Source organism: Phocoena sinus, chromosome 2 (assembly GCF_008692025.1).
Source record: "Phocoena sinus isolate mPhoSin1 chromosome 2, mPhoSin1.pri, whole genome shotgun sequence".
In the NCBI taxonomy this organism is placed as follows: Eukaryota; Metazoa; Chordata; class Mammalia; order Artiodactyla; family Phocoenidae; genus Phocoena; species Phocoena sinus.
The window spans coordinates 116,173,452-116,188,342 of record NC_045764.1 but is presented as its reverse complement, the minus strand read 5'-3'; the positions used below and the strand labels follow the sequence as shown (position 1 = coordinate 116,188,342).

Genomic DNA, 14,891 nt, shown 5'->3' with positions numbered 1-14,891 from the left:
TTCTAAATGACATATTTAGAAAATGTATATAATATAATTTAGGCAGTCATTAAATTGGGTAGATTAAATGAAAACCTGTAATGGGTACCAGTGAAATGATGAAGATTCTAGAAATGATTTCAATTATTTAAAAATTGTACTTAAAAGCTTAGATATCCAAATTCGTGTTTCAAGTTTTCCCCCTCCATTTCTGTGCTCCTGTGATTTAACATTTACCACAAAAAAAGGATACTAGGAAAAGATTACAGAAGACACTTAACAAATTTGTTACAAAATTGTTCCAAACTCCACAGTTCAATCAAACTGCTATAATCATGGAGAGAAAGTATAGATTTTAGAACATTGCATTTGCACAGGAAAATATATGAACATATATCAAAAAAACTATTTCTACCCATATTTAAATGGTGTAAGTCAACAGGTAGGTGTAGTAATTTTGAATTATATATATTTAATGTTTATCTCAAACTACTAATGTCCCCTTGGATTCACATTCCAATAAGGGCAAATATGTACTCTTATCTTTTTCTCCCAAAATAAATCAAGTTTTCAAATATCCTGCTTCATAAAAGCTTAGTCTACAAAAACTATGAGGATAATCACTTTTTTTTTTTTTTTTTTTTTTTTTTTTTGCGGTACGCGGGCCTCTCACCGCTGTGGCCTCTCCCGTTGCGGAGCACAGGCTCCAGATGCGCAGGCTTAGCGGCCGTGGCTCACGGGCCCAGCCGCTCCGCGGCATGTGGGATCTTCCCGGACTGGGGCACGAACCCGTGTCCCCTGCATCGGCAGGCAGACTCTCAACTACTGCGCCACCAGGGAAGCCCATCACTTCCTTTTTATTCAATTAAAAAACAAAGTGGAAAAATATAAGATAAAATTCTTCCACTTATTTATGATCATGTAAAAGTATTTGAAGAACATGAGTGGCATTTAACCATCAGTTATTGGTTGGCTAAATATGATTTTTAGGGAAGCCATATGTGGTAAGGAATATTTACCTTAATGTTGTTCTTTTTAGATGAAATCAAACTAAGGTCAATTAATGGCAGTTTCCAAAGAAGTTTCAATATTTATAAACTTCACAATTTATGAAACTTGATCATTTAAAATGTAAAAAGCTACATGGAAATTAAGCATTTAGATTCACAGATTACTGGGAACTTAAAAAAAAATTAGTTCTCAATATTATGCAACTCTCTTTTTTTGTTTCAAAGAGTTACATATGATCAAAAAGAAAATAACAGTGTAGGTCGGTTAAGTAATTCATATATTCCAAATAATCAACATAACAAAAAGTGCATGAAATTCCTATGTAATATTTATATGTTTTCTTCAGGCAATGCAAAATGAAGAACTATTACTTTAAGGAAAAGCAAATGAAGAGTTTAAATGTTTTAAATTCACAGCTTTCAATAGGAAATGGTTAAGATAACTGTATTTAGTCTAATATTAAATTCCCTGCTAACAACCAAAATTAAAAAAAAATTAAAATCAAATTTTCTTATCAGATGTTATATACTAGATCCTCGGCACATAAATTTAGCATTCTGACTATAAATAACTTATGTGGGGGCTTCCCTGGTGGCGCAGTGGTTGACAGTCCGCCTGCCAATGCAGGGGACACGGGTTCGTGCCCTGGTCTGGGAAGATCCCACATGCCGCGGAGCGGCTGGGCCCGTGAGCCATGGCCGTTGAGCCTGCGCGTCCGGAGCCTGTGCTCCACAACGGGAGAGGCCACAACAGTGAGGGGCCCGTGTACCACAAATAATAAAAATAAAAATAACTTATGCGATTGCCCTTAAAAGTACATGATATATAGTGATTTATCATTTTCTGATAAATGAATGTGAATCATGTTTTGGTGAGTGAGTGTGTCAGGTATGACATGCAGGGCATGAGTGAGCCACATCAACCACTTGGCATGTGAATCTCTATTTTGCTTTATTATTAGCCTTTATAATTGATATAAATATAGTGATAAATGGTCACTAAGAGGAAAATAAAACTTAAAACCTTTTATTATACAGCAGGTTCTTATTTGCTGTACACCTGCAACTAACACAGCATTGTACATCAACTATACTCCAATAAAAATTTTTAAAAATAATAAAAATGCCTATTTAAAAAAAATAAGAGGGACTTCCCTGGTGGCACAGTGGTTAAGAATCCACGCAAGGGACACGGGTTCGAGCCCTGGTCCGTGACGATCCCACATGCCGTGGAGCAACTAAGCCCGTGTGCCACAATGACTGAGCCTGTGCTCTAGAGCCCGTGAGCCACAACTACTGAAGTGCACGTGCCTAGAGCCTGTGCTCGGCAACAAGAGAAGCCACCGCAATAAGAAGCCCTCACACCGCAACAAGAGTAGCCCCCGCTTGCTCGCCACAACTAGAGAAAGCCTGCGTGCAGCAACGAGGACCCAACACAACCAAAAATAAAATAAATAATTAAAAAGAAAAACTCTTAAAAACTCTCGTACCTACTAAAGTCTGCCTTTGTAGTGCAAACTCATTCATAGACAATATGTAAATGAACAGGTATGGTTGTGTTCAAATTTGCATTTCTTTAAAAGTTTCAGGAAGTATTTGTCACAGATATCAAAGATCAACTACATAGTAATTTAGTCTCAATTAGATTATATAGAGTAGGGATGAGCAAACTTTTTTTGTAAAGCGTCAGATAATATTTTAGGCTTTACCATATGTTCTCTGTTGCAGCTACTAAATTCTGCCTTTGAAGAAGAAAATCTATTCATAGACACTATGTAAATGAACAGGTGTGGTTGTATTCAAATAAAACTTTATTTACAAAACAAGTGGAAGGCTGGATTTGCACCATAGGTCCTTACTTTGCTGATCCCTGATACAGAGTATTGAAAAATGAGATCAGATCTTTGATGTTAATACACTGTAAGTGCCAATTCAGTATATTTGACACATTTTTCTGAGGTGGGTCATTTAATATCTAGTTAAAGATAAAAAATCAACAATAGTGGCTTCCAGAAAATTAAATTCAGTCCTACAATAAGGACATTACTTACTATATCACTTAAGAAAACAAAAATTAGACAAACAACTTACCTTTAAGAAAAAGGAAGCAATTTGAAACAGTTATATAAGACACATAATTTTCTATGTAAAATGACTCTTTAGGTTTAAGGTTTACTAGCAGCATGTACAACACATAGTTTTACTAGCTTAATAAAGACAAAGTAATAGTTGGTATTATATGACATACAGCCAACAAACTATACATTATGTATCATTAATATGAAGTTTACAATTAAACAAAAGAATTTCAACCTTTCATAATCTTTAAATTATGCCTACAACAGTCTAACTAGACAGTCATGATAATCAGTAAGAATATTGCTGAAGTAAATGTCCATAGGTTCAAGTTTCAATTGATTTCCTATACCATGCAAATTCTGACTGACAACCTTGCACTCTAAGTGAAAAGACTCATGCATGAAATGTCACATATCTTGATTTATTCCTAAATCAGTCAATATCACATCTTTCCTTTCTGAACCTATAGTCCTGTACCTTGTTCAATGGGAAGAAGCAAAACTTTGACCCCCAAATGATACAAAGAACTAGTGATCAGCTTATCAAAAAATTCTAAATTGTTTTCTTTCTCTAAGTCTCCTTTCTTACACAGTGCCACCTTTAATATAAAAAATATACCAATAATAACAGATTGAAAAATAGATACCATGGTCTCAAAAGTTGGAATGTACCTATGCAAACATGTCTATATTGGCATGCATATGTAAGTCATTTTAACCTGAATCCTTTTTACTTTTTCCTGGTTTTGGATAAAAGCAAAAGAGACAAAGAAAAAAGCATTAAAAATTCAAGAGGTAAGGGAAAGCAGAGAAGCGGCAGAATAATAAGACAAGACAAACATTATACAGAAAGATGAAAAGTAGATCGAAAGTGGAAAAGATGATGAGAGAAAAAAGAAGGAAGGAATTTCCAGATTATAGGAAGCAAGAAGTAAGGAATTGAAACAAAAAGATGTGAAATAATTTATACAATTTCATCTTATACTCAATGCCTCTAAATATACCTTTCAGTCAAGCAAAGCTCAGTTATAAATTGGTTCTATCTTAACAAAGATTTAGTCTAAAATGCACTATTGAAGTTCAGAGCCTATAGACTTCAACTGAGTAGAAAAGAACCTCCACAGTGCCATTTAAAACTGTACTGACATGCTATTTGTTGCTGTTGTTGTTCTTGCTTCTTCTGTATGATTTTTCCTGATCCACTCACCTGAACCCCTAGACTGTAATAAAGCTGTCTATAAACTTTTCTTAGGAACCAATAATTCTTCATATCACTTGATACTATTTTGAGTATTTATGTAATTATTCATATTTACTTAATGCTGATCTTCTTAACTAAATTGAAACCGTAATGCTGTGTTCCTGCAACCAGCACTGTACTTGACAGATAATAAATATTCAATAAATATTTATTGAATGGACTAATTAACTAAAAGATAAGTCTTGGGACTGTTTTCCTTTTCTCCATTCCCCATTCCTCCCTCAATAGGAATGCTACCAAGAACAAAATGAAAAAGTCTTGCCTCAAGGAACCCTAATTTTCATGTATTGTAATAAAAACTATAACAAAACATATGTACAGATTAAAGTAAATAGACAATGGAAGATTTAAAAGTTTAGGGAAGAAGGACAGGCTCAATTTAGATCCATCACTTAAAGAGACAGAATGAACAAAACTAAGAGACCAATTTAATAGGAGTTCTGAGGAAGAAGTTTTTGTTTGGATATGTGGGCAGGTGGTTATGCTGTTGATAGGTACAGGGAATTAAGGAGGATCAGGTTTTAAAAATAAATTAATAATTCCATTTTGGATATGCTAAGGTTGAGATGCCTGTATAGCTCTGAGGTAGATAAGTCCTACAATGTGTAAGTGACTGACTATGACTCTTTGGGCAAGTAGTCAACCACTCTAAGTTTTTTCACCTATAAAGCCTGAATATCACTCAATGAGTTGTGACATTGTATAAAAAACTGATATGTTATCTTTTGGGGGTGAATTTTATTTCTAAAAACAGTAAAAACTGGGCTTCCCTGGTGACGCAGTGGTTGACAGTCCGCCTGCCGATGCAAGGGACACGGGTTCGTGCCCCGGTCTGGGAAGATCCCACATGCCACGGAGCAGCTGGGCCCGTGAGCCATGGCTGCTGAGCCTGCGCGTCCGGAGCCTGTGCTCTGCAACGGAAGAGGCCACAACAGTGAGAGGCCCATGTACCGCAAAAAAAAAAAAAACAGTAAAAACTATTTAGAAGCAAATTTTATGAATAAAATTGGTGATCAATCTACATAAAAGATTTATGGTCATAAATTACATGCTAAGTATAGTACTGTGCAGCAGTTGACAAATTGAAGGCAATAGTACTTGCAAATCCCTAAAGAAAAGTTCTGAAGTTTTTAATAGCTGCATTACTGAAAAAAAGGTATCTATTTTGAAGAGTATGTTTAAACACATCGGGTCCCAGCAACTGTTTTGTAGATAAAAACAAACTGATTCTTAAAGGTATATGGAAAGGCAAACGTACCAGAATAGTCAAAATAATTCTACAATAAAAGAGCAAAGTTTAGAGGGATGACATTATCCTGTTTCAAGACGTAACATAAAGATTTAGTAATCAAGAATGTGTGGTATTGGCAAAGGGATAGAAACACAGATCAATGGACAGACAAGTAAGTCCTGAAATTAATGCACATGAATAGTCAAATAACTTTCGGCAAAGGTGCAAAGGAAATTAGTGGAGAAATGATACCATTTTCAACAATGGTACTAGAATAAATGTCCACAGGCAAAAAAAAAAAAAAAAAAGACCATTTACATGTACCATGTATCACTTTACACAAAAATCAACTCAAAACAGATTGCAGGCTTAAATGTAAAACACAAAATTTATAACTCATAGAAGAAAACATAGGAGAACACTTGGTACGACCTTACATATGACAATGAGTTTTAGATTCAATACAAAAAGTACAAAACATGAAAGAAAAAACAATCAATAAACTGGATTTTATCAAAATTTAAAACTTATATCCTGCTAAGCACACTGTTAAGAGAAGAAAAATACAAAACATGTACTGGAAGAAAATATTTGAAAATCACATACCTGAAAAATGACTTACATCTAGAATATATAACGAACACTTAAAATTAACAAAAAGGAAACAAACAACCCAACTTAAAAAACTGGTCAAATATCTGAACAGACATTTTACCAAAGAAGATATACAGATGGTAAATAAACAGGAGCTCAATATCATCTGTCATTAGAGAATGGCTAATGTTCAAAATAAGAAAAAAAGCAAAACAAGAATGACAATTCCAAATGCTGGCAAGGATGGTGAGCAACAAGAACTCTGATTCATTGCTGGTGGGGTGGGCATATCCCCATAATACATGACCCTGGAGCAGGCTGCAGTGCCAGAAAGTAAGAAATGGTTAAAAAAATCAAAAGGATGGGAACATGTCAAAGGCATGTAGGAGCCACCTAAAAGAGTTTCCAATGGTCAAAGTTGAAATACTACACAATAGCGAAGATAAATAAAACTAAAAGCTGGTACTCTGAGAAGATAAACAAAACTGATAAAACATTAGCCAGAGTCATCAAGAAAAAAAGGGAGAAGACTCAAATCAAGAGAATTAGAAATGAAGAAGGAGAAGTAACAACTGACACTGCAGAAATACAAAGGATCATGAGAAGTTACTACAAGCAACTATAGGCCAATAAAATGGACAACCTGGAAGAAATGTACATATTCTTAGAACAGCACAACCTTCTGAGACTGAACCAGGAAGAAAGAGAAAATATAAACAGACCAATCACAAGCACTGAAATTGAGACTGTGATTAAAATATTCCAACAAACAAAAGCCCAGGACCAGACGGCTTCACAGGCGAATTCTATCAAACATTTAGAGAAGAGTCAACACCTAGCCTTCTCAAACTCTTCCAAAATATAGCAGAGAAAGGAACCCTCCAAAACACATTCTATGAGGCCAGCATCACCATGACACCAAAATCAGACAAAGATGTCACAAAGAAAGAAAACTACAGGCCAATATCACTGATGAACATAGATGCAAAAATCCTCAACAAAATACTAGCAAACAGAATCCAACAGCACATTGAAAGGATCATACACCATGATCAAGTGGGGTTTATTCCAGGAATGCAAGGATTCTTCAATATACACAAATCAATCAATGTGATACACCATATTAACAAACTGAAAGAGAAAAACCATATGATCATCTCAACAGAAGCAGAAAAAGCTTTTGACAAAATTCAACACCAATTTATGATAAAAACCCTCTAGAAAGTAGGCATAGAGGGAACTTTCCTCAACATAATATAGGCCATATATGACAAACCCACAGCCAACATCATTCTCAATGGCGAAAAACTGAAACCACTTCCACTAAGATCAGGAACAAGACAAGGTTGCCCACTCTCACCACTACTATTCAACATAGTTTTGGAAGTTTTAGTCACAGCAATCAGAGAAGAAAAAGAAATAAATGGAATCCAAATCAGAAAAGAAGAAGTAAAGCTGTCACTGTTTGCAGATGACATGATACTATACAGAGAGAATCCTAAAGATGCTACCAGAAAACTACTACAGCTAATCAATGAATTTGGTAAAGTAGCAGGATACAAAATTAATGCACAGAAGTCTCTGGCATTCCTATACACTAATGATGAAAAATCTGAAAGAGAAATTAAGGAAACACTCCCATTTACCACTGAAACAAAAAGAATAAAATACCTAGGAATAAACCTACCTAAGGAGACAAAAGACCTGTATGCAGAAAACTGTAAGACACTGATGAAAGGACTTAAAGATGATACAAACAGATGGAGAGATATACCATGTTCTTGGATTGGAAGAATCAACAATGTGAAAATGACTATACTACCCAAAGCAATCTACAGATTCAATGCAATCCCTATCAATCTATCAATGGCATTTTTCACAGAACTAGACCAAAAAAATTTCACAATTTGTATGGAAACACAAAAGACCCCGAATAGCCAAAGCAATCTTGAGAATGAAAAACAGAGCTGGAGGAATGAGGCTCCCTGACTTCAGACTATACTACAAAGCTACAGTAATCAAGACAGTAAGGTACTGGCACAAAAACAGAAATATAGATCAATGGAACAGGATAGAAAGCCCAGAGATAAACCCACGCACATATGGTCACCTTATCTTTGATAAAGAGGCAAGAAAATACAATGGAGAAAACACAGCCTCTTCAATAAGTGGTGCTCGGAAAACTGGACAGCTACGTGTAAAAGAATGAAATTAGAACACTCCCTAACACCATACGCAAAAATAAACTCAAAATGGATTAAGGACCTAAATGTAAGGCCAGACACCATCAATCTCTTAGAGGAAAACATAGGCAGAACACTCTGTGACATAAATCACAGCAAGATCTTTTTTGACCCACCTCCTAGAGTAATGCAAATAAAAACAAAAATAAACAAATGGGACCTAATGAAACTTAAAAGCTTTTGCACAGCAAAGGAAACCATAAACAAGATGAAAAGACAACCCTCAAAATGCGAGAAAATATTTGCAAATGAAGCAACTGACAAAGGATTAATCTCCAAAATTTACAAGCAGCTCATGCAACTCAATATCAAAAAAACAAACAACGCAATCCAAAAATGGGCAAAAGACCTAAACAGACATTTCTCCAAAGTAGATATACAGATTGCCAACAAACACATGAAAGGATGCTCAACATCACTAATCATTAGAGAAATGCAAATCAAAACTACAATGAGGTTATCACCTCACACTGGTCAGAATGGCCATCATCAAAAAATCTACAAACAATAAATGCTGGAGAGGATGTGGAGAAAAGGGAACCCTTGGGAATGTAATGGGAATGTAAATTGATACAGCCACTATGGAGAATAGTATGGAGGGTCCTTAAAAAACTAAAAATAGAACTACCATACGACTCAGCAATCCCACTACTGGGCATATACCCTGAGAAAACCATAACTCAAAAAGACTCATGTACCACAATGTTCACTGCAGCTCTATTTACAATAGCCAGGACATGGAAGCAACCTAAGTGTCCATCAACAGATGAATGGATAAAGAAGATGTGGCACATATATACAATGGAATATTACTCAGCCATAAAAAGAAATGAAATTGAGTTATTTGTGGTGATTGGATTGATCTAGAGACTGTCATACAGAATGAAGTAAATCAGAAAGAGAAAAACAAATACCGTATGCTAACACATATATGGAATCTTTAAAAAAAAAAAAAGGGTTCTGAAGAACCTAGGGGCAGAGCAGGAATAAAGATGCAGATGTAGAGAATGTACTTGAGGACATGGGGAGGGGGAAGAGTAAGCTGGGACGAAATGAGAGAGTGGCGTGGACATATATACACTACCAAATGTAAAATAGATAGCTAATGGGAAGCAGCTACATAGCACAGGGAGATCAGCTCGGTGCTTTGTGACCATCTAGAGGGGTGGGATAGGGAGGGTAGGAGAGAGACGCAAGAGGGAGGAGATATGGGGATACATGTATATATACAGCTGATTCACTTTGTTATAAAGGAGAAACTAACACATCATTGTAAAGCAATTATACTCCAATAAAGACGTTTAAAAAAAAAGCTGGAATACTCCAATCAACAAAATAACATAGTATTAGATTATAATTCGAAGTATTAAATGAATATCAATGAGTCCATACAGATATAACTAAATAAAAAAATTAGGGATACAAATGTCCTGTACTGAAGAATTACAAATAATTTATGTAGATATTCTCTGCTGAGGAAGCTAGAACTCAACCTCCTAGCCCGCACTCCGCAGCCCATCATTGAGTACGGGCTGCACTTTAGTGATTTACTTCAAACAGCAGAGTGTGAAAGAGGAATGTGGGTAACTTTACAGAAGAGAAACATGGCAAGTACTACCTTGGCCAGGTGACCAAGATTAACATCACTGGCTGTAAGTCATATTGATAGACGATAACCTTGAAATGATGTGATGAAAATGGCATTTCACCCCTGTACTCTCTGTCCCATAAAACCAATACCTCAGTCTAATCATGAGAAAAACTTCAGAAAAACGGAAATTGAGAAATATTCTATAAAATACCTGACCAATATTCCAGAACTGTCATCAAAAACAAGGAAAGTCTGAGAAAATGTCACACAGCAGAGTAGGCAACGGAGACACAGTAACTAAATGTCTATGGAATACTGGATAGGACCTTGGAAAATAAAAAGGACATCAGGGAGAAGTAGTGAAATCTGAATAAAGCGTGGCCTTTAGTAAATAGTTGTATAACAATGTTGATTTCTCCCTTGTGACATATGTACTATAGTAATGTAAGATGTTAGCAATAAGGGAAACTGGGTGAGGGTTATAGGAACTCTGTACTATCTTCACAACTTTTCTGTAAATCTGAAAGTATTCTAAAATAAAAAGTTTATTGAAAAAAAAAGGCCAAGATGGTGGAGTGAAATCTGAACACAGAAATCTATGTATCCCATCACATACCACTTGAATGGATGATAAAAGTTAATCAAACAGCAAAGGAAGCAGGACATCATGTAGTAATTTTTAAAAGTAGGGATAAGGTGGAGAGTGGAAAAATGATTTTGAACAGGTTCAACTAACTTCTCTTTTTACACATGAAAATAGGTATTGAGAAAAGACAGTGACCTCACCAAATCCTGGAAATTTTTCACTAATACCACACAGCTTGGAAATAACCTGAGAGACCAAGGAGTTGAGTAGACAGACCAGAGAAAAGTAAAGAAAATGTTCCTGCATTACTGAAGAATCTTTACAGAGGAAGCAAGAATCATCAGGGCTGGCCATTTTTTTTTTTTTTACTACAGTGGTGGAAAAAATAAAAGCCCAAAAGAAATACTCCATGGAATCAGGATATCCACAAGACGAGACAGAGTGAGCCGCCAGAACAGTGCAATACACCAAACAAAGTCCTACAAGCAGAGGACAGAACTTCAAACAAAATCAGTATCTAGCCCCAAGGAGGTCTTCCCAACTACCACTCTTACCCCACTGCCTTACAGCAATGAAGAAAAGTGACCCAGAAGCAATACCTAGCCAAGAATCAGAAAAGGCAAATAGGTTTCAAATAATATGAAATGTTTATCAAGGAAAATTCACTTGCACTGTATCAGAACAAAGAAAAGTTCTTGACAAGTTAAGCATGAGCAAGATGAAGAGAAATGAGATGCCAACTATGAATTCACCACAAACACATGACAAAATATCATGCAAATGAGATAAAGATCATAATATAAAAGATAACATAAAGCAAGAGAAAGAAGAAAATTGTCCTATCGTGGTTGGCATTCTAGAAAAACATAAAACGAATATGAATTCAATAAAAGAAGTTCAAAGAGAAGATGCCAAAACAAAAGAGTAGATGAACAGGAAAATTGAAAACTTAAGGATAGACCTGAAACTTACATAATTAAAAAAAGAAAGAAAACTTAAGGGAACATTGAGAATAAATAAACAAAATATTTAATAAATGAACCAGAAAGAACAGGGAATGGGACAGTAACAATTGGAATTACTAACTAAAGGAAAGGCTTAAGAGTATCACAGTGAATGCAGAGAAAAAGACAGGAATTAAAATAATTATTGAAGAGATAATAGATAAGGATAAAAGTTCCCTATAAAAATAACTGAAGTCTCTAAAATAGAAAACCTAAAAACAAATGTAAAATTTCCCTGACATAAAGGAAGAATCATATAGTCTTTAGAAAGGCATGCTGTGGTTCTAAAAATATTACAGATCAACCCGAACATACTGATTAAGTTGTTCTATTTCAAGAATAAAGAATCATTCAAGTACCCAGGCAGAAAAAATTAAACCACCTATAAGTGAGGAAAAAAGCAATATGATTGACCTCAGACTTCTTTTCAGGCAAACTCAATGTCAGAAAAGTCAGTAACATTTTTACAGTGTTTAGAATGAAAAAATACTTGAGCCAAGAATTTTATTCATAACCAATTTGAATATAAGGATAACAAACAGCCAGTCTAGAGTATGTTAAAGTAGAGAATAAAGTATTTATAAACCTTTCCTTAAAAAACTATTTGAGGGCTTCCCTGGTGGCGCAGTGGTTGAGAGTCCGCCTGTCAACGCAGGGGACACGGGTTCGTGCCCCAGTCCGGGAATATCCCACATGCCGCGGAGCAGCTGGGCCCGTGAGCCATGGCCGCTGAGCCTGCGCGTCCGGAGCCTGTGCTCCGCAACGGGAGAGGCCACAGCAGTGAGAGGCCCGCGTACCACAAAAAAAAAAACAAACAAAAAAACTATTTGAAAACGAAATTTGGTTACCCAGGAACTTCCCACAATAAAGAACTCAGGTGTAAAAATGCCAGGTATGATAAAAGTTCGAGTAAGATTACTCAACCCTTTTAAATATATAATAAAGGTTAAACAAGGGGGGCACTTTGGCTATAGAATCCAATACAGCTTTTACAAATTTTTTAAAAGTATAATTCATAAAGAAAAAGAAAAAAAAGGAGTTTAAAACTGTTATTTATTTCATAGCTGAGAGTCAAATAATATTGCTTAACTAAAACACTGCACAAAAAAATACTGATGAGATTCCAACACCTTAATGTTTTTCCATCTCTTAAATTTAGATGATAGTTCTTTTGGGAATTAATATATCTTATTGAGAGAATACACTGCCTGAAGTTCAAAAATTTCTTCAGTTTCACTTCAATTGATTACTACTCTTCAATTCAAGTAACATTTATACAGCATTTGCTACAAGTCAAGTATTTTTCAATACTTATTAAATCATTTAGTCCTCATAACAACCAATATAAAACAGCCACTATTTCCCTGTTTTGTAGAGAAAAAACAGAGTCCCAGAAACTCTGAATCTGTCCATGACTGTACAGCTAGGAAGCAAAAGAGTGAAGATTCAAAGACAGGTACCTGTGTCTGGAATCTGTGCTCTTCACCTCTACAATATAATGCCTCTCAAATAAAACAGAATGTAGAAAATGAATTAATTTTTATCAAATTAATTCTATGTATACATCTATTCAACCACCAACCATCTATCCTTCCAGACAGTAGTGTTTATATAAACAAAGAGAAATGTTTGGAATAATGTTTCCCTATTGATAAAGATAGTTATTTGGGAGTAGGCAGTGTGGAATTTAGCTAAATTTTTAAATTTATTTTTAGTTGTCAACAAGTTAATGTTTTACAATGAGTCTCTCCATCTACTTTTTGAATGAGCCTTCAAAAAAAATGAAACCATTAATATAAACAAAAACCAAATCACATTACCTAGTCACAACATGAATGCTACAGTATTATTTAATGATTCTGTCTAATGAACCACCATGGGGTTTTTTTGTCTTTTTTTTTTGTTTTTTGGCCATGCCCTGCGGCTTGTGGGATCTTAGTTCTCCAACCAGGGATCAAACCCATGCCCCCTGCATAGGAAGCGTGGAGTCCACTGGACCGCCAGGGAGTTTCCCACCACGTTTTTAAAAAAAATAAATTTATTTATTTATTTTTGGCTGTGTTGGGTCTTCGTTTCTGTGAGAGGGCTTTCTCTAGTTGTGGCAAGTGGGGGCCACTCTTCATCGCGGTGCATGGGCCTCTCACTGTCACGGCCTCTCTTGTTGCGGAGCACAGGCTCCAGACATGCAGGCTCAGTAGTTGTGGCTCACAGGCCCAGTTGCTCCATGGCACGTGGGATCTTCCCAGACCAGGGCTCGAACCCATGACCCCTGCATTAGCAGGCAGATTCTCAACCACTGCGCCACCAGGGAAGCCCCCCACCACGTTTTAATTAGTATTTTATTGTGATCCCTCAGAGGCTAGCACAATATGGGGCACAGCAAACATTTGATAAATATATTGAGGGATCAACATAAAAATATTAGATTACTACATTCTATCTTGCAGGTAACGTTTCTAGATGCTCTTGGGCCTTTCTACCCTACGTGGACACCTTAGATTAGCATCATTTGCATGACCTGGGAGCTTGAAAAAAGGCAGAATCTCAGGCTCCACTCAGACGTTATCTAACAAGAATCTGCGTTTTAACAATATTCCCCAAGTGATTGGAGTGTACATTAAAACTGGAGAAGTAATTCTTTCCAGAGCATTGTTTCTCTAAGTGCAGTATGTTATTTACCTATACCAGAATCACCTGGTTCGCTTGCTAAAAATGTAGATTCTCAGGCTCTACCCTATTTCAGGTGTCAGGTTTCAGTTTAGAACCCACAGCTAAAAGACTTAAAAAGTAGTGGAGAATAGGAATGAGCACAGTAAGCAGAGAGCAGTAAAAGAACTCAGAGCTGAAATAAATCAAGGAGGTGATAATAAGGAGAGGGAAGAAAAGAGGAGTCACAAAGGAAGGTAGAGTAAGGATATCAACAACAGAACTATGAAGAAATAGAGAAAGTAACTGTACTAAGAGTGTTGTGCATTTCTTTCTTTTTTCTTCTTTCTTTCTTTCTTTTTTAGTGACTGAAAACTACTAGCATGCCAAAAGTTTTAGAAAAAGACTGTGGGGATATGGAATTTACCACTGTAACATATAAGCATCAGTAACACTTTTAAACATGTAACCACCACATAATTCATGTACTTTATAAATGCTCCTAACATCATATGTAGTTTTAAATGTGTACATACAGTTTTAGAGACATTTCCATATGCTTGGATCGTGCAATTGCTTCATCTCTCTCCTCATTGGCTAACTGCAGTCGAGACATAATAGCTTCATCACGTTCTCTCTGTGCAAAATACACCTCTTCAACCAGAGCT

General features: G+C 35.9%; 1 protein-coding gene across 7 annotated transcripts in view; it reads right to left on the bottom strand.

The window, feature by feature from the left end:
* The window catches only part of MIPOL1 (mirror-image polydactyly 1), a 323,322-nt gene that overhangs the window by 193,776 nt on the left and 114,655 nt on the right, over window positions 1-14,891 (bottom strand). For all 7 annotated transcript variants that reach the window (XM_032623178.1, XM_032623177.1, XM_032623176.1 and 4 more), the window contains one exon: window positions 14,760-14,889. In XM_032623178.1, the coding sequence (XP_032479069.1) occupies window positions 14,760-14,889 (130 nt within the window). The remainder of the gene's footprint in view (window positions 1-14,759; window positions 14,890-14,891) is intronic.